This window comes from Populus euphratica, unplaced genomic scaffold (assembly GCF_000495115.2).
Source record: "Populus euphratica unplaced genomic scaffold, PopEup_1.0 scaffold3.1, whole genome shotgun sequence".
In the NCBI taxonomy this organism is placed as follows: Eukaryota; Viridiplantae; Streptophyta; class Magnoliopsida; order Malpighiales; family Salicaceae; genus Populus; species Populus euphratica.
In genome coordinates, this window is record NW_011499847.1 from 3,586,239 (window position 1) to 3,607,918 (window position 21,680).

General features: G+C 30.2%; 2 protein-coding genes across 2 annotated transcripts; one reads left to right on the top strand and one right to left on the bottom strand.

Annotated features, from left to right (window-relative positions):
- Positions 1–5,714: 5,714 nt before the first annotated feature.
- LOC105107751 (probable carboxylesterase 12) lies at positions 5,715–7,044 on the bottom strand. The gene is made up of 3 exons (XM_011001794.1): positions 5,974–7,044; positions 5,920–5,929; positions 5,715–5,886 (listed from the first exon to the last, which is right to left on the bottom strand). The coding sequence occupies exon 1, from the start codon at positions 6,908–6,910 to the stop codon at positions 5,978–5,980; it is 933 nt and encodes a 310-aa protein (XP_011000096.1). The 5' UTR covers positions 6,911–7,044; the 3' UTR covers positions 5,715–5,886; positions 5,920–5,929; positions 5,974–5,977.
- A 9,954-nt stretch (positions 7,045–16,998) lies between these two features.
- LOC105107760 (probable carboxylesterase 7) lies at positions 16,999–18,337 on the top strand. Its single transcript, XM_011001804.1, has one exon. The coding sequence runs from the start codon at positions 17,049–17,051 to the stop codon at positions 18,135–18,137; it is 1,089 nt and encodes a 362-aa protein (XP_011000106.1). The 5' UTR covers positions 16,999–17,048; the 3' UTR covers positions 18,138–18,337.
- The last annotated feature ends 3,343 nt before the right edge of the window (positions 18,338–21,680 follow it).

Sequence of the window (21,680 nt, forward strand, 5' to 3'; positions counted from 1 at the left end):
GTTTATAGCCAACACTTATAAAAGTTTCTATTTGATGAAAATGAAAATCATCTGATTCATAAATAAGTATTTTTTTAGATAGAAAAAGTACAATAATATTATAGATAATATGATTTGAAAACACATAAACAACATATAATAAAAATTGTAAATTTTTATTTAAAAATCTCATAATGTATTTATAGCTTATGAATCTTATTTGAAAAAAAAAATTGAAATATAAATTTACCATTATAATATTTTGAGCTATATTATATTTAAAATAATATACATAAAATTAATATAAAAATATTAAAAGATCCACTTCAAAAAAAATTCAATTATAAATGCTAGACTTGAATAATATACCTAAACTCATTAAAGGTAGTGTAACAGCTCAAACCTATGATAGTCTTAGAGGTTATGGTGCATAGCTCAAATTTCTTACCAAGCTCATATTCTTTATGTATTTTTTGATTTTATTTTTATTTTTTTAGATATATTTTAAAAAATTATTTTATCCATTTTATTTATATCCATCACTAATTAAGTTTTCAAAATTTTAAAAGAAATTCTAATAATATATAAATATGATTAGCGTAAATAAACATTAACGAGAAAAACTTAGAAAAGAAACACATGGAAATCTTTCTAATGATTCACAATAAATCATCTAATTAAAAAAGCTCACTTTCTAGTTTCTGTAAACCAACAACAACATCTTGAATAAAAAATATATTCAATATCAAAAATAAAAAAATATATTTTTAAATAAAAAAATATTTTAAACCATAAATTACTATTATATTTTTCAACCACGTCTTGAATCCATATATGCCAAAAACATGTTTCCCATCTTTCTCTGCCACCTATCTCATCAAACACGATGAATGTGACCTTCACCAAGAATTTTTTGACCCACTGACCTCAGTTTATCAGATCGTCTTTTTAATTTCTCATATGTCTGTGCACATATCTTATTGTTTAGCCATCCTACTCGATGCAGCCAAATACTCTCAGAACAAATTTTATCACAATTTTGTTATGGATCCAAACACCAAAGAAATAACTCATGATTCCCCACCCTTTCCGAGCTTCAAGGTTGGTAGTGTGGAGGTCTATTGGCATGTTTAAAATTATAATAATTGTTATGATTTAAAGTAATTTTTGTTTATAAATATTTCAAATTAATATTTTTTATTTTTTAAAATCAAAAAATTAAAAAAAAGATAGAAAAATAAAAAAATAATGTTTTTAACTTTTTCTTAAATAAACATGATTCCAGTCACGTTTCTAAACGGGCTTCATAACTATATTCCTACTGGCCCAGACCCATAAAACTGGGTCACATCCAAGAGAACCGTGATCCCACCTGAAACTGGTCCAGACCCATAAAACTAGGTCACATCCAAGAGAATCGTGATCCCACCTGAAACTGGCATCAAAGCTCTTGTTTTGATCCCAGATATTAATGGCCCAGATCAAAAGTTGCCCCTTCTGATCCACCATCACGGTGGAGGCTCCTGTACCGGATCTCCATTTTGACACTGTAAGCCAAAAAATTCTCACTTCTTTTGTCAATCTTGCCAATACCATTGCCATTTGTCTTGATCATAGATTGTCCCCAGAACATCCTTACCAGTTGCTTACATGATTCACGGCCTGGACTCCACTGGGTTGTCGGTCATTGTAACGGGCAAGGATCCGAACCCTGACTCAACGACCGTGTGAATCTTAGGCTGGTTTTCCCAAAGATCCTCAGTGTGCAAGAGAGGCACCCATTCTTTGGAGGTAAAGAGGAAGAGGCGTGATGTTGCCCAAAATTATCTGGGACCGAGTGCACCCATTAAAAGTTAAATTTATCCAAAAATAATAATAATAATATTTTAATTTAATAACTTAAACGGTTAATTATTTTATAATATTTTTTAACATATACTCTCAAATGAAAAATAACTTAAATAACTTAAGTTAAAGAATTTATATTATTTTATACTTAATTTTTCTAAATTTTAAACATGTAAAGCGAATGATTGTTTTATAACTATAATTTAAAAGATAATTTACTTATCAATAATGTCCTAGAGAATCAAAGTAATTGGTTATAGGACTTTTAGATTGGTTAATTTAATTAATTAATTAATTAATTAATCATAACAATTTTATCTATTATTCTCTTTAAATATGATGGTTTGTAGTTTATACTTGGTGTTTAGAAGACCATATTAGTTTATAGCCAACACCTATAAAAGTTTCTACTTGATGAAAATGAAAACCATCTAATTCATAAATAAGTATTTTTTTAGATAGAAAAAGGTACAATAATATTATAGATAATATGATTTGAAAACACATAAACAACATATAATAAAAATTGTGAATCTTTATTTAAAAATCTCATAATGTATTTATAGTTTATGAATCTTATTTGAAAAAAAAAAGTTAAAATATAAATTTACTATTATGATATTTTGAGCTATATTATATTTAAAATAACATGTATAAAATTAATATAAAATATTAAAAAATACACTTTAGAAAAAAATCAATTATAAATGTTGGACTTGAATAATATACCGAAACTCATTAAAGGTGGCGTAACAGCTCGAACCTATGATAGTCTTAGAGGTTTTGGTGCATAGCTCAAATTTCTTACCAAGCTTATATTCTTTATGTATTTTTTTATTATTTTTTTTCATATATATTTTAAAGAATTATTTTATCCATTACTAATTAAGTTTTCAAATTTTTTAAAGAAATTCTAATAATATATAAATATGATAATATCCCGTTTTATAAATAAAGATTTATTAGTTTTCATGTTTTAATTTTTTATAATTTTACTTAATGTTCATTTGGTTTAGTATTTTAAAAGTATTTTTTAAAAAAATATTTTAAACTATTATAAGTTATGTATTCAACATTGGTAGGTGCACTATTGATTTGAAAGCCACTTTATAAAATTTTATTTTTTTTATTTTTTTTTATTAATATATCAATATCAAAAATAAAAAATATATTTTTAAATAAAAAAATATTTTAAACCATAAATTACTATTATATTTTTCAACCACGTCTTGAATCCATATATGCCAAAAACATGTTTCCCATCTTTCTTTGCCACCTATCTCATCAAACACGATGAATGTGACCTTCACCAAGAATTTTTTGACCCACTGACCTCAGTTTATCAGATCGTCTTTTTAATTTCTCATATGTCTGTGCACATATCTTATTGTTTAGCCATCCTACTCGATGCAGCCAAATACTCTCAGAACAAATTTTATCACAATTTTGTTATGGATCCAAACACCAAAGAAATAACCCATGATTCCCCACCCTTTCCGAGCTTCAAGGTTGGTAGTGTGGAGGTTTATTGGCATGTTTAAAATTATAATAATTGTTATGATTTAAAGTAATTTTTGTTTATAAATATTTCAAAATAATATTTTTTATTTTTTAAAATTATTTTTAAAATCAAAAAATTAAAAAAATAGAAAAATAAAAAAATAATGTTTTTAACTTTTTCTTAAATAAACATGATTCCAGTCACGTTTCTAAACGGGCTTCATAACTATATTCCTACTGGCCCAGACCCATAAAACTGGGTCACATCCAAGAGAACCGTTATCCCACCTGAAACTGGTCCAGGCCCATAAAACTAGGTCACATCCAAGAGAATCGTGATCCCACCTGAAACTGGCATCAAAGCTCTTGTTTTGATCCCAGATATTAATGGCCCAGATCAAAAGTTGCCCCTTCTGATCCACCATCACGGTGGAGGCTCCTGTACCGGATCTCCATTTTGACACTGTAAGCCAAAAAATTCTCACTTCTTTTGTCAATCTTGCCAATACCATTGCCATTTGTCTTGATCATAGATTGTCCCCAGAACATCCTTACCAGTTGCTTACATGATTCACGGCCTGGACTCCACTGGGTTGTCGGTCATTGTAACGGGCAAGGATCCGAACCCTGACTCAACGACCGTGTGAATCTTAGGCTGGTTTTCCCAAAGATCCTCAGTGTGCAAGAGAGGCACCCATTCTTTGGAGGTAAAGAGGAAGAGGCGTGATGTTGCCCAAAATTATCTGGGACCGAGTGCACCCATTAAAAGTTAAATTTATCCAAAAATAATAATAATAATATTTTAATTTAATAACTTAAACGGTTAATTATTTTATAATATTTTTTAACATATACTCTCAAATGAAAAATAACTTAAATAACTTAAGTTAAAGAATTTATATTATTTTATACTTAATTTTTATCAAACAAATAAAAATAATAAAATTCAAACTCCTGACTATTTTGTTATTAAAGTTCTGATATAATATCAAAAAATTATTTCAACCCAATAATTTAAACTATTAGGTGAAGTCTTAATATATGATTTGTATTATTTTTTAACATATCTTCTCAAGTTTTCAAACTTGAAACTTATATAAACTTATATTATTTTGTACTTAATTTTTATCAAATAAATGGAGGATAAGATTTAAATTTGTGATCACTTAATAATTAATGCTCCAATATCATTTTAAATAAATATTTTAATTTAATAATTTAAATTATTAAATAAAATTTAAATATATAATTTATATTATTTTATAATAAAATTGAAAAAATTATCATTCTAAAAGTTTTTTTTTTGTTGTTAGACAACGACACTTTTCTTAAAGTTAATTTAAGGATGATAATGTACGTGTGATAATCATGATAGATTTCAAGAGTGATCAATAAACAGAAGGAATTCAGTGGTGAATACCTTTACTCCATCCTAAAGACCACGGATTTAAAATTAAAATCCTCCATTCCCACTTTCCTAATGAAAAAAAAGGAGTAATTCTTAATTTTATTCTGTTGATCTATCCGTATCCCTGTAATTTCACTCGAACATCTGAGCATTTAATGTTTTTCGATTTATTTAGATCAGGTATTTACTAGCGTGATTAAGACTAAATTAAATACAAATATAAATTGATTTGGTTTTACTAAAATTGGATAAGATATTCACCCATTTCATATCAATTCAATATTTTAAAAAATGTTAATAGAAACAAATAATTTTATAAGTGGAGTTGCATTTGTACTCTCTTTCATAGGTTTATATATATATATAGTGATTTTACCGTAAAATATCCCGTTTTATAAATAAAGATTTATTAGTTTTCATGTTTTAATTTTTTATAATTTTACTTAATGTTCATTTGGTTTAGTATTTTAAAAGTATTTTTTAAAAAAATATTTTAAAAAAATATTTTATTGATTTTTTTAATTTTTTTAATTTAAATGATAATGTATTAAAAATAAATTTTAATAAATAAAAAAATATTTTTAAATAAAAATTACTTTTAAAAAAATATCCCTAAGCAGCTGTTGAAGCCCGTATGTTTTTGTATAATGAAAAATCCATCCGGCATCGACTCATGTTCGTGCCTGTATATATGCAATGGGAGAGGACGTGCTTGGACTTGGGGGGCAGTAACCGAACGAGCCCCGCTGTTTAAGTCCATTCCCACTTCCCAGGCATTTACCCGTTATTTATTTTATTTTATTAATTTGTGCAAAAATAACGTGAAAGAAAAGAGGAGGAATTTAGGGGAGCAGGTTGCCCAGTGGACCTCGTAAACGAACGCTCTTTTATTACAGGGAAGTGATCGAAAGCCTACTTTTTTATGCAATGACTTATCACAATTATAATGGTATGTTATACATTATAATTTTGAAAATTATACAGCCAAACATAAAAGTGAATTATTACATTCCATATAATCCATTACATCCAACAAGAATTGCATCTAATGATCATGGACATGGCTTGGCCAAAGCTTTGCGTGAACCATGGATCTACAAGCATGCGGATCTAACAGTCGGACGTGCTGTGAAAGTAAAAGGAATATACTTGTTTTATTTCCAAAAGGCATGCATCTCTTGAAAATAAAATGATGTAAATTATGAAAGAAAACACGCAAAGCAGGAAGGTAGAGGAATGGACCTAATGGACTGGATTTATGAAGGAAACAACCTGCTTCATCACGAACGCAGCCTTGTCACAATTGGGGTTAAACAAGTGAAAAACGTGATCTTCTCCTTCAGTCTCGACAATCTCCAACACTCCACCCCACCCACTCTTCTTCAATGCGTCGTAGTAACTGTATCCCCTTTCTCTCAAGCCATCTTTCCCAGCAACAAAAATTAGCACCCTACTGCACCCCAAGCCTGCCAGCTCCACTCCACCAGCACCAGCAGGATTAATCCTAGGATCATCGTAGATTTTAACACCAGGAAAGATGTACTCTAACACAGGACTAAAAAAATCAGGCTCTTTGCCACCAAAAAACGGGTGCGCCAAAACCATACCAACGGTTTTGACTCCGAATAGCCCATTAACCCCAGCTCTAACAGTCATGTTGTGTGCAATGTTAGCACCAGCACTATCACCAGCCAAAAACGTTCTCTCAAAATCTGCATGCTTATTGAGCCAGGACTCAACTCCATCACCACTTACATGTGAAGCAACCCACTGGATCGCAGCCCATGAATCATCATATGCTATAGGGAGAGGGTGCTCTGGGGCTCTTCTGTATTGAACGGACACAGCAATAACATTAGCTTGGTGTGCTAAATTAGTGAGGTAGTTATGGTACATGGAAGAGAAAGGAGACTCGAAGCAAAAGGCACCACCATGGATGTATATCAGGAGAGGGAGTTTTTGGCTTGGATCTTTGATTTTGGGGATAAAGAGACGGACAGACAGGCTGTTTTCCTGTGAGACCACAGTGTCTTTGGATTGGACTCCTGTATGAGGGTCACTGGATGGTGGTACAGTCTCTGCGTCAGCTGTGATCCTCTCTACCTTGCCATTTCTGTAAACGCGAAACAAGGGGGCGAAATCATGAAGTATTCCAGTGGGGTTTGATGAATCCATAATTTCCGAGGAGAAACAAAAGGCATAAATCTTTGAAGTGAGTAACGTGTTATTCCTTGTTTCACAGTTTAACTGATGCGGGGTTGAGAGTGGAATGCTGATTTTATGGGGTATTAATTCTTGACCTTCTTCTTTATGCCGACATTAATTCCTTTTTTCTATAGGTTCTTAACAAGATTTTTATTTATTTATTTGCTAGGCCAGGATAATTTATTAAATACCTTAGCAGGCTGCAAGAAAGAAATCAACAGAAGAAAAGGAAGGAAAGTAAAACAATAATAACCAATCAGTTCATGTATCACTGCATTTTTAATTCCCATGTTCATCCACCGACACAAACAAAAAGAGAGAATTGTTTATTTCTCCATATCCAAATTGAAAAAGCTTGTGTTTGCGTAATTTTTGTCATTCAACTTCCTTGTTCCCTCCGTGTCAAATAGAAAACAACTAGACAGACTTGCCGCCTATGCCGCCGGCGCTAGTTGATTTTTTGACAATATAAAATAAAATGGTTATGTAATAGCAACATTTTAAAACGAGTAAAAATATCCTAAGAATTTGATAAATAAAAAAAATTGTACTTGTTATAAAATTAACGACATGTAAAGTAAACAAGTGAGTATTTTGTATTTATATTTATGTAATTAATTTAATTTAATATTTATACTTATATAATTAATTTAATTTAATTAAAAAACAGTTTTTCTTTTAAAAAGCGAGAACCAAATGAGAATTATCCAGGGAATGAAATTACAAAAAAAAATCTTAATTTCATTAACTAGTCTAAGTAAAAGAAATGTGTCAAAGAGAATAGGGACCAAGTCTTAGAAACAATAATCTAAAAAGCTAATTTGATTTTTTTAAAGGACATCACAAAAATTAAGTAAATGTATTTTCAATAAGAAATGCTATTTTAAAGAGGTAAATTAATAAAATAGTATTTTAAATAATATAGATATAGATTTTTTACAATGTATATTTCAAGGGAAAAAAGCCATATGAAAAGTCAATTCTATTAGAGAGAAATAAATAAATGTTGTATTTTTTTTTAATGATTTTGATGTTATTTTTTTTTATATAGCTAAATTTAATTGACTTATTTTTTTTGTTGGCCCTACATTGTTAGTTTTGACTTTTTTGAAAGATTCATATGAATAGCATTTATAAAAAAGAAAAGATATTTTAATATTTTATTTAATTTTTCCTTTAAAATATGAAAAACAAGAAAAAAATTAAAAAATTAATTTTTTATTTTTGGCTTCTTATTTAGCTTCATGCTCTAAGCATAAATCACGCGCCAAACTGGTCGAGTGGAGAAGACACCAAGAAGCTTTAATCGCTGTCCTGGAAGATAGGACACCACCATGCTCATCGTTTAAAGGCTACCATTATTATTCATTCATTTCTATTTTTTTATTTACCAAATCACTTTATAAGTTCTAATAACACTTGGTAACAATGAAATAACCAAATGTAAACAGATAAAATAGCACCCAAAATCAAAGGTTTTTTTTTTTTTAATTTTCAAGGGCAATAGAGTAGCTCGACTATGTAAAAATTAGGTCAAAAACTAAAAAGCCCATTGACCAAGTTTTTTTTTTAATGGCATTTAAATAATTAAACTGTGCACTAAAGATGTAAACGCAATATCTAAACTTGTTCTTTCTCATAATGACCAATGTATGCTGTAAAAAAGATTTTTCTACCCCTAAAACCTAAATTGATGAAATTGACTTCAAAGAGAAAATCAGTAGTTTCATCGTGTAAAATGCAGCCATGAAACATTAATTTCTTTTAATTTTATACATAATAAATCACAACTTAGTTACTATATATTTAATAAATAAACAATTTAGTTCATTATCTTTTATCTTAACCCAAGCATGTTTATCTTGTAATTTTTTCTAAATTAATTCGGAAAAAAAACCCACCACACACAAGTTGCAACAACTCTACGGACGGACTTAGAAAAACTGAAATCTAATCGATCCAAACTAGATTCACTATACTTTATACATTCTCCTTTAGCAAACTTGGTTGAGCAGATCAAAAACTTTGATCATAGTCAAACCTAGATCTCCATTTTCAAATGTTTCAACTTTCTAGCCACCAAAAAACAAACAAGACAGAATTCTTCATAGACAGAGAAAAAACAGCGTTTGGTTATCAATCAAGCATGGTGGGTAAAGTTTTTGAAAGCCAGAACCAGTTTATTGTTATGACTTATGATTCATCCAATGAGCCTGATGCGCTGAGAAATAGAGAAATGAAGATAATTTGAGAATTTTTTAGAAAAGGTGAGTCAAGGGATTAATAATTTACAAAACAAGGACTATATTATTTGTTACTTGAAAATAGAAAGACTAAGTTATAAATTGTTCTTAACTTAATTTATACATTTTTTTTATTTCTATTTGTTGGCGTAAGAAAAAGTCAAACTCCTCACCATAGTGATTGATTATCACAAATTCGAAACCAATTTTTTCGACTCCAAAGGGTTCCCTGGAACTAAATAGACAGCCACCTCTGTATATATAGGTCCGCGTCAGAGACTTCCCTGACACTATACATAAGCCTCGTGTTTTGTTAGCGTCAGAGACTTCCACAAGATACTGTGACACTATACATAAGCCTCGTGTTTTGTTAAGTTACCCTGTGATTTTCATCTTCGCAATCATTATCTTTTAGATTAGCCAAAACTCCTTCCGCACAAGGACCACTCAAACTTGCAATGGCTACTGACAACACAGAAATATCCCATGATTTTCCAGGCTTTTTCAAGGTATACAACGATGGCCGCGTAGAGAGGTATTGGAATACTGACTTTGTTGAAGCAGGTGTTGATACAGAAACAGGGGTCCAATCCAAAGATGTTGTGATCTCACCGGAGGACAAAGTAAAGGCTCGTATTTTCCTCCCAAAAATCGACGGCCCAGCTAAAAAGCTCCCTCTTCTTGTCCACTATCATGGTGGTGGTTTTTGCTTAGGCTCACCATTTGCTTCTGCCTTCAAAACTTTTCTTTCAACTCTAGCCACGCAAGCCAGTGTCATTGCTGTGTCTATTGACTACAGGTTAGCGCCAGAGCATAAATTGCCAACTGCATATGATGATTCACTTGCTGGGCTTCGATGGATCGCTGAACACTCTGATGGGAAAGGGCCTGAACCATGGATTAATGAACACGCAGATCTCGGGCGGGTTATCTTAGCCGGTGAGAGTGCTGGTGGCACCTTAGCCCATTACGTGGCAGTCCAAGCTGGCGCTGCCGGATTGGGTGGTGTAGCTATAAAAAGGCTACTAATAGTGCACCCGTATTTTGGGGCCAAGGAGCCAGATAAATTCTATCAATATATGTGTCCAACAAGTTCCGGGACAGATGATGATCCAAGATTGAACCCGGCAGTAGATCCGGATCTGTTGAGATTGAAGTGTGATGCGGTCTTAGTTTGCGTGGCAGAGAAAGATATGCTTAAAGGCAGAGGGGTGGCTTATTACGGAGCAATGAAGAATAGTGGGTGGGGTGGCACTGTGGATCTTCATGAAACTAAAGGGGAGGACCACTGCTTTCATTTTTTCAATCCCAAGAGTGAGAATATCGGGCCCCTTATGAAGAAAATGGTTGATTTCATACAGCTGAGTTGATTTTTTTCTTCTTCTGATTTTATTATGGAGGGACTAGTTGGTGAGTTTCAATCTTCGCGTGAGAAGAGAAGAATAATGGTTGAATGAAGGCCGTTTAGCTGCTTGGATTCATTTACTTTTTCCTTTTATTATTTTAATTGTTGTCCTTTTATAATAATAAATTGATGTGTCATTGTAGTCCATTTCTCTATCTCTCACCTCTCGTGCTTGCCTGGCTTCCTCGGTTTTGGGGTAATTTTGTACTTTAGCAGTAAAAAAAAGATAAATTAATACGGTGTAATGTTTTTTTAAAAATAATGTAGTTTCACTGTGGTTAATAATACGAGCCAGAAAAAAACAAAAACAAAAGAATTGATAATGGATTAATTTCAAAACTTGTTATTTGCTTGACCGTGAAAAGTGGCCTCCGAGTACATTTTCTTTTAACTTTTCTTTCAAGTGTAATTAATAATGGATTAATTTTATTTTATTTCCTTGGAGTAATTATCCATTTTTTATCCTAAAAATTGTTTTTCTATCAATAAAAATTCTTCGTTTTCTCTACTTGGTTGTTTAGCAACTACAGGAAAAATTCTTTGTTTTCCTTGATTGTTATTTCAGATAAATTAGTTCAAAATTAAAATAATAAAATAAAATATTTATATGTGTTTGAAATGATTTTTGCAAGTTGATTTATTTTTTTTATTTTTAAATTAAATCAAAGTTGATATTTTTAACTTTTAACTCATAATTAAAACTTATAATACATGAATTCTTTATTCGATAGTATAGCTGTGGTTTTCTTTTGTGTAATTTTTTGTGTTAGCTTATTAATAATTATTTTTTAAAAAATTATCTCTAATATCAATCTATCAAAATAATTTAAAAATACTAAAAATATATTAATTTAAAATAAATAAAAAATTAAATTTTTTAAAATATAAAAACAAATATAAAAAGGTTATTCCAATTCATTTTTATCTAATATATTTCAAATTTAAATTTATTTTAAATTATATTTGGCCGTAACTTTTGAAAATCAATTGAAGTTGTATTTTGAATTTCAACTCAAAAGCTAAATATATTTGATTATGAATAAATTTTTACTTAAGCTCATTATAAGATTTGGATTTAATCAAAAACTAAAATTTTTAATATGTAAATTATGACTTATATCACTTTTTTTTTAATCACTTTGAAAATAACATATTTTGTTAAAAAAAAAAGAAAGAACACGAAAATTGTTAATAATAATTTATTGTCCGTTCACCCGTGGCTCGTGTATTAATGGTCATCCCATCCCTTGAGATTTTTCAAGGATTTTTAATCCAACGTGTCACATTCCGACTCTTTACATATATCTCACGCAATTTTATGTGTGGTGAGGTTTTAGGTGGCGGGGTTGATTGATATAACGGGTTGAGTTTGACTTATAATTGAATCTAATTTAAATTTTTATATATTAAAAAATATAATTTTTTAACTATATTTTTTACCTTAGTAATTTTAATTAATTTTCCTATAAATATTACAAATATTTATAGATTGAGCATGTTAATTTTTTTTATCTTAAACAATTCTAGAAAAAATACTAGGCTGTAGCTATATAAAACTCTTAAAATGCATGTATTAGCAATAACATAAAAATTATTACAGTTTTCGTATAAAAAAACAAAATAAAAATTATATTTAAGCATTTTATAAACACAGTTAGGATATATATATTATAAAAAAATATAGAGTAGCAAAGAAAAACTATAAAATATTTTTGAGTTTGTAATTTGTACAAGAAAATAAAAGTTGAATATGAATTCTTGAAATTTTTATTTGTTTTTTATAATTTTTGGGTTATCAAAAAGAATAAAAATAAAACTGTAAAATGCAATGCTACTTTATCACGTCAAACTTTAAAATAATTAACTATAATTATGTGAAAATAAACAATATAAAGATGGGAAAGAGATTAAGAGAATGAGAGCGATAATAGATATAAAGGACAGAGAAAAAAATTAAAGAGAGAGAATAAAAAATATTACTTACAGCAATAATCTAGTTATTTATATTGGGTTATAAGGGTTAAGTTGAATTAATTTTAAACCCTTAATATTTCTTTATTATTATTTTTAACTCATTATATATATAATGAGAGAGAGTATTTTCACCGGTCGGGTCAGTTTAAAATGTCTTTGGAGTGGAATCTTCTCCACCCACGCGCACCGGCCTGGGTGTTGATGAACACCTACAAAACAAGGATTCTACTGAGCCGAAAGCCTGAAAGGTTAAACTGCATGAGGAGTGTAATCATAAAAAGTGTGAACTACACGCAACAGGGTGTGTTGATGAATATGACAAAAGCAAGTGCAGTGAGAAGGTGTCATGCTTACGTGTGCACGGAGTTTGACACCCTCCCTTTCCTCAAGACTTCATTGGTGTTTTTATACTCGTGACCCACGTTAATTTACATGGAGAAAGGGGTGTAGATGTAAATAAAGAAGAAGAAAAAACTACAAGCCTAGTCTAGAAACACCTAGCCATTTAACCCGCGCTGAAACTTCATCGCCGGTTGTAATTTCTTTTTTAAAAAAAAACTGGATATATTTTTTTATATAAACCCATAAAAACTGATGCAAAATTATTAGATCAGAGTTTTTAATAAATTAAAAGGTAAAATTAAAAAAAAATAAAAACTAAGGGTGAAAAAAAATTAATTAGAGGAAAAATTAAAAATTTTAGTTTGAAGGTTAAATTAAGTTGAAAATCAACTTTAATAAAATAAAAAAAAATCCAAAGGGCTAAATTAAAAAAATTAAATGATGAAATTAAAGAAAAAAAACTTCAATAAAAAAACCCAAAAATAATTAAAATTAAGAATTGAAATGAAAAATAACACATTTATAAAACTGTAATTGAAGGAATACATTGAAAAAAAACTAAAATAAAAATAAAAATAACATAAAACATTAAAAAAATAAGAATGGAAATTAAAAACACAATAAATAATAAATTGTAATTGAATTACTAAATTAATAAACCACTAACTTCTTTCAAAAGAATAGATATGAAATAAAAAATTAAAAAAAATGACGACTAAGACTATAAAAGATACAAGAACAGAATCCAAAATTAAAAGAATAAAAATTAAAAATAAAAATAAAACATTTGAAAAGGTGTAATTGAAGGATGCGATTACAAAAAAAAAATCACAAAAGAAAACATAACACAACAAGAAATTCAACAAATGAGCATTGAAATTGACACGAAAACAAACAAAGAGGATAACAATGTTTTTTAGCTGCCAAAAAAGAAAGAAAGGAAAAAACAACCATTGTTGACAATACGACCACCTTTAATTACCACACGCCTGTTCTAAATGGAAAAGGAGACAGTGGAGTCTCCAAGGAGATAGTACAAAGCCAGTTTTAACCACTGGGTGGTGTCAGATACGTTGTCTGCATGACACGTAATACACTCGGCTCCCGTTTTTCTAATTTGAAAGTTAATAAATAATGTAAAAATATTAAAATATCCTCGATGACTTTGACAATTACATAAAATACCCACGTACATGGTGCAAAAATACCCCAAAACACAAAGTTATCCTTTTTTCTCATCCAGGGTTAATATCGTATTTACACTGTACAGTAACAATAAAAAACCAAAAAACCCCTTGTCCAGCTGGTCATGATTTTTTTATCTGGGGGGCGGGCAAAGAAATAGTTTCACTGTTTGGAGGTTTGGGAAAAGCATCGACCACTTGCTTCAAATATCTGTGATTTTAGAGATACGTGAAAACACTATCCTACCCTTAAGCCGAGCCTTACAAAAAAGAAAAAAAAAAGAAAGATAAAATGATTATTTTAACAGATTTTATTATGGATTGAAATACCGTGAATGACCCGTGGCTTCTAGAGTATTGGTTAATTATTTGAATAACAGCTCTGAATGGTGGGTGGTGTAGCGTTGAGCAGGAAAAGAGGGCGTCGGGTGGGTCCTATACTTGGAATGAGCATGCCTTAACGTTGTTATGTGGGCCTACTTACAGTAAGAAAATCACGTAAGCATCTGATATTGATTACCAAATGTACATGGAGACCGTTGAGTTATTCGTGGGCTACCAAGGGGTGGTGGATCTGAATGTTTCAGGCTTGGGGCACAGATATTTTTTTTATATATATAATGTAGCACAATAAAAAAATATTTAGAAAAATATATATTTTAAATAAATATTCTGAGGTGTTGAGAAGTGAGCGGAGAAGGTTTGTAGATGTGAAAATTAGGATCACACTAATCTCTGATAATTCATTAAAAATTCACTATGAGCATATTCTAATACTAAGAATGTGTTTTTTTCAGGTCCCGGTGACAATTATTCTCGCTGATGTTTAGCACTTTGAGAGGTCATCTCAAAGTCCTCGCAGCTGAATAATACGTGTCGTATTCCATGCATATTTTTTTATTTAAAAAAAAATTACCTCCTAAAAATATATTTTATGAACTCAAATAAACAAATAAATTTTTTATTATTTTAAGTTTTTATAAAAATTATATGCTCTCACTTAAATTTAAAACCTCTTGTATTCCTTATAAGTGTAACTTTCCAAGTTACAGATAGTTAGATAGTATTTCCATTTGTGTATCAGATAAATTTAATTAATTTTTTTACTTAGAATTGTGGCCATCGACTTAATTAATTATGTATTTTTTAAATACATTATTTATTACATTTTTTTATAATATATGTATAACTTTGCTGCATACCAAAAAAACACTCAAATGCAGATAATAATGATTAGTCTATTATAAAAATATTTGTGTTAGGATGTGGCCATCGACTTAATTAATTATGTATTTTTTAAATACATTATTTATTACATTTTTTTATAATATATATATATATATATAACTTTGCTGCATACCAAAAAAACACTCAAATGCAGATAACAATGATTAGTCTATTATAAAAATATTTGTGTTAGGATGTTAATATGGAAATCTGACAAGATAAAAAATAAAAAATAAAATAAAATACATAATAATTTATGTGGTTTATCTAATTTGAACTACGTCCACAAACAGTTATAAAAAGAGTTTACTAAATAATACGAGAATTATAACATCTCTCAAGTAATAGAAAAATAACTAAAATCTCTTTATTATTAGGAGAAAATACATTACTTATTCTCTTATAAATACCTTATAATTTTGTGAGATTACTCTCTTTTCACTCTCCTCTTCACTTCTTTTTCTTACTATGTATAATAAGTTTGGTGGCATTGTCTATTTACAGGAAGAGTTAGGAAACAAAATTCATAAATTATGGTATAAATTATGTCAATAACTCATCTCCATAAATTTTTATTTTTCATTAATACTCCACTAATTTTGTCTTTCACTAATTAGTGGATATACTTAATTAAGGATTTATTAACTTTATAAAATATTTATAATTAAAATTATATTTTTAATATTAAAATGTCAGAACCATTTATAAATTTTAAAAATGATTAAAAATAAAAAATAATAGTAAATTTTTAATTTTTTAAATACAAAAAAAACAAACACGTTGTAAAAAATAATGGTTGTCGATTTGCTAATGAGAGGGTCACGCGGTCGGTCGAGGGCATTGTCTTGTCATGTTCTGCAGGCACTTCCGGTCAATCTAGCAGGTTCTGTAAGGGGTCACGCCGAATCCCCTCCCTTGTCTATTTTTATTTGCTTCCATTTTTTAATTTCATTTAGATTTTTCAATATTTTCGTATACAGATATCAATGCAACTCTTCATACCAATTTATTTGGAAAATATGTTCTCGTTTAAAGGGCAGTTGTCTTTTGAATTGCAGATACGGACCCTCGATTTCCCCGTCAAACTGAAATTATCATAGGCCAGAATTAGAGGCTCCCGTTTTTTGTACAAGCACTGGACACTTCCACACGATGCTATTTTACGTTTCACGTTTTATTTCTTTTATTAATATTATTTTAGTGTGCAGTTTTATGTATAGGCAAGACTCGTCCACACAGGCACCCCTCTCTTATTTTTTCTCTCAATCTCTTAAATTTGCGATGCTTGTAGGTTATATCTTCAACATCTTTTATATATTTTTTCTTGATGTATGTGATGTAATTAATATATAGTAAAGAAAATGTAATCCAATGGAATGAGACGATGCGTTAGATTTCTTTGTTTGGATATGAATATTTTACTAATATAATGGATACTTTTTACAATCTCTTCTCTCATTCCTTGAATTTTTTTGAAAAAAAATATTTATTTTATAAAAAATATTTGCATGTATATTTATTTTTTTATTATAAAAAAGACAGCTTCTCTTTTTAGTTGTTTATTACAGCTTCATGTATCTTTCAATTTATTTCATTAAATATAAATGTAATTTTATATTTTTAAATAAAAAAACCATATAACAAAAGAAATCCGTAACACCTGCAGCGTCCATCCTTGCTTATAAAAGCGCAATAATTGAGGACTCCCACTCTCATACAAATCCTCACCAATCATGTGCATCTCCTTATCACTCTGCCCTTCCTTAACAAGTGGTTCTCAGTCGTTTACTTTTCACCGTAATCTCCTCTCGTGTAGATCCACACCAAGCAAGAACTACCCTTTCTTGATTCGTTCCCGTCTTTCCATGGATTCAACCATTCCTGAAGTTGCCTACGATTACTCTCCCTTCCTTCGCATTTACAAAGATGGCCACGTAGAGAGACTCAGGGGCACCGACATCGTCCCTTCTGGATTAGACCCCAAAACAAACGTCCTGTCTAAAGATGCAGTCTACTCACCGGAGTTAAATCTCTCTTCTAGACTTTACCGACCACGTAACACCAACCCTGATAAAAAACTCCCAGTCCTAGTTTACTATCATGGCGGTGGCTTTTGCATTGAAACCCCCTTCAATTTTCGTTACCATGATCACCTTAACAATCTAGTTGCGGCGTCCAACGTTCTAGCAATCTCTGTTGATTATAGATTGGCCCCGGAGCACCCCCTTCCTATTGCATATGACGATTCATGGACAGCTCTTAAATGGGTTGCCTCTCATGTTAATGGAGATGGCCCTGAGGAGTGGCTAAACTCTCATGCTGATTTCGGTCAGGTTTTTCTTGCTGGAGATAGTGCTGGTGCTAACCTAGCACACCAACTTGCTATGAGGTATGGTCAAGAAAAACTGTCTGGTATTGACCTCACAGGTGTTATCTTAGTACATCCATATTTCTGGGGCAAAGAACATATCGGTACAGAGGGCGAGAATTTGGAAACAAAATCAAGGATCGATGCTATATGGCATTTTGTATGCCCTACATCAAGTGGGTTGGATGACCCTTTGATTAATCCACTTGTTGATCCAAGATTGGATAGCCTGGGGTGCGACAGGCTGCTTGTTATTATTGGCGGGAAGGATGTCTTGAGGGAAAGAGGATGGCAGTATTATGAGAGGTTAAGCAAGGGCGGGTGGGAAGGTGTGGTGGAGATTATGGAGGGCAAAGATGATGAACATGTGTTTCATTTGAGCGATCCTACCTGCGAGAATGCTGTGGCTTTGCTTAAGAGAATCGCTTCTTTCATCAACAAAGACAAGGCCTGATTTATCATGTTGCTTGGTTTCTGGCTCAGGGTTTTTCCTTGATTTGTCCATGGAATAATATGAGTTCATTGTACAGTAGCTCTATATATGCTACATAGGTATGTCGTCATAAATCAGCTCGTGTCCAACTCTTTCAGAAACATGTAGTAACACATCCAGAAAAATAGAAGATGATGATTTTAGAACGATCATAAAAGAAATCTGAGCATTAGTAGCCTTTATTAGAAAACGCCATCATTTCGTGGTGGAAATAACTTGTTTCTTTTCTTTATATCTGATTTTAATTTTTTGTGTGCATATTTATCATTTTCAGTGTTTTATATGTTTGCAGGATGTTTAATGTACCTGGAACCAATTGTAATATGTATAAATTGATTTGAATATTTCAGGTTAAAAAAAATGCTATATTTGAGTTGTTGATAATATAAATTTGAAAATGAAGGTCTAATAATAAAAAGATTTAATGATGCACGGGTTTTTTTTTTTTATTTATGTGGGGTGTCTGGGTCAGCTTACGCACATCACGACTAATCCTCATAGCTCACTGAACATTCTGCAAGCACAGTGAGCAGGTAAGGCACCGCGGGGGTGACAGACGTGCACGGTAAAACTCGAACCCATGTACGGAGAAAGGGGACAAGCCGCTCCCACCGCTGGGCTAGAAGCTTACTTGCTTGTTTGAAGGGGTTGATGTTTTCTATTTTTTTAATTTTATTTTAACAGCTTTTCTATATTTTTTTTATATAAAAAATATGTGGTAAACTCATAATAATATTGAGACATAGAATTAATAAAATTGTGTATTTTTAAAGTCTCATTGTAATAGTATTCTTAGTTTTTGTGAATTTTGACATGTAATAATCTTTGTTATTTTTTTATTGTTATTTGTTTAAGTTTTTTTAGTAAAATTATTTGTTTCTAATTATTTTTATTTTCTTGATTTTTTTTTTGTTTTATTTAAGGAGTTAAACCTCTTTTAAAAGCAAAAATAAATATACAAATAAAATTATAAATATGAGTTTTTTTATATATTTCTTATAAAGAATTTGTATGTTAATTCTGAATGCATCAGCTCATGAATTGGCATCCCTTAGCCATAGAAAAAAAAAACATACATGTATTCTTGTCGAGAATGCAAGTATCTCATCAATGATAGAAATATAGAATTGGGATGTAAAGATTTTGAAAGGCCGAGGTGGCTCATGCCCCTTTTAATAATTATACTTTAAACTAAAAAAAAAGAAAGATGTCACATCATCTATTTTAACGTTGAAAGGTACTTTTTTGTCTGCCTCTTTTTTCACTTTCATTTTCGATTTTTTTAATTTTATTCTTTATTCTTTATAATTTTTCAAGCAGTCTAGGCTGATCCACGTGGCAAAATGTTGCTAAGAAGTTCCTGTGGTGTTTGCAGTAGTTTAAGAAGACTCTCGCGTAACTTACTCAAAATTGGGTATAGGTTATCGAGAAGGCGGGGCCATGCCACCCTCTCCATGGTCATTTCTCTGTCGAGAGGAAAAGGACCCTCACATCCTTCCCATCAAATTTGAATTTCTTTGATGTCGATGATATTTGGAGAATTTTTTTTTTATTATTATTATTATCTGGAGTAATTGAACAGTTTATACCTATTATGATTAATTTTTAAATTTATAGACACAATTTGCCAGCCTAATAGACAAATAAAACACTGCAAAAATAATAGAATGGTGTACAAAAATAATCAAACTCGAAACAATAACTAAACCTCTAAATGCGTTTAGAGAATTTTGCAATCCCAACATAAGGATATCTATATAGTTAATTTCGATTTTTAAAGTCGGGATAAAATTTATAATCCGGTATAGATTTCTTTATGCCAATCATCTCGAGGGAAATAATGTTCAAACTCTTAAGACTTGCGTGTTGATTCCAAATTTATACTTCGAGTTTAGCATCATTTTTCAAAAAAAAAAAAACTAGATGCTTGATTTGTGTCTTTTGTGCGGATTATAATATTTTTTTAAAATATAAAGAAATGTATGCATTACTCGTGTATTTTTCTATATATAAGTAAAATCAAAACTTATATATAAAAATTATTTTGTTTCAAAGATTTTTATTTGCATGTTTATTTTTTTAATTGTATTAAAGGTGGTTATAATTTAGAAATAAGGGTAAAACTATCGCATCAGATAACCCAAGTTTCATAGCGATTTTTTATCGAAACATATAATAGTTGTCAATGGCAAATGGCATTTGTTTATTGGTCATGTGTTAATGCAAACCACCCTGTTTAGTATAACTATATTATATTTATATACCTGTATATAGTGTGATTACTATTATTTACGTTAACTTAAAAAATCAAGCCAAACCCGAAATAACAATTTGGTTAAGATTTTAATTCATTTTCTGATCTTGAAGACCAAGCCCTTAATCACTCGACTGTTTCAAGTTCGGGCCGGGTCTTGACGTTTTTCATCTAGGTTCATCCAAATCCTGAATATGCTGCGAAAAAAAAGCCCTGGGCTAAACTAAAGGATCTCCAAGAACTAACACCCTTAATTATAAAACTTGTTCAACATAACTTATCAGTTCAAAACCAAGCCTAATGAGTTTATTTCGAAACAATTTTTTTCACTGTTCATCCATCAGCCCGCCACCATGTATTATTTTCTTTATCAGCTGGAAAATCAAAAGGTAAGAGCTAATGATCGGAGGGTGCGTGTGTTGTTGGAAAACAAAGAAGGAAAGAACACTTCTATTTTTTATTTTTTTATTGTTTTTTTTAAATAAAAAAGACCAATGAATCTGCTAGATAGACAAAGGGCACTTGTTGTTTGTTTGTTTGTTTGTTTGATGCATGGTGAGTTTACATGTAAAATTTTATGGTGTTCGTCTAATAATCGCTCATGCCCTATTAATTATTTTCTTGATATATTTTTTTTAAAAAAAAATTATTGCAAGTACTTAGAAAATAAAATTTATAACCTACTAAAAATAAAAATAATATCATTTATCTTTTCTACTTGTAATCATCTTTAAAAAAATAATTCTGAAAAATAATTAATTTGATATTATTAATTACTTGTTGAGTATCCATAACATTTTTCGGTAACAAATACTAATTAATTATCTTGTTCTAGTTTGAGTGTTTTGAGTTTTAAAATAGCTATTCATGGTAATATTTTTCTTTTTTTTTCTTTATCCGCAATAATTGTCTATACGAACAAGATTTTTATTGTATATTTTTCTAATAGTCTCAACGTGACATGTAAACTCATTTTAATTTCTATATTCAGAAAAAAATGATTCACATGCAGAGTTATCCAGTTCAATAAAATTTCTATCCCTCATAAAAAAATTTAAAGAATTGACTGTTGCTTGCATATACAAATGGCAGCGATGGGGATCATGTGGCATTGCTTTTTAAATCTAAATGTTATTTTCAAAACCCGAAACAGTTGGGTTTCGAGTACGAATTCAGTGAGTTTGTATTTTCAAACCCGGACCTAAAATTTTCAAGCCCAAAGCCGAAAACCCACATGCTCACCGAAACAC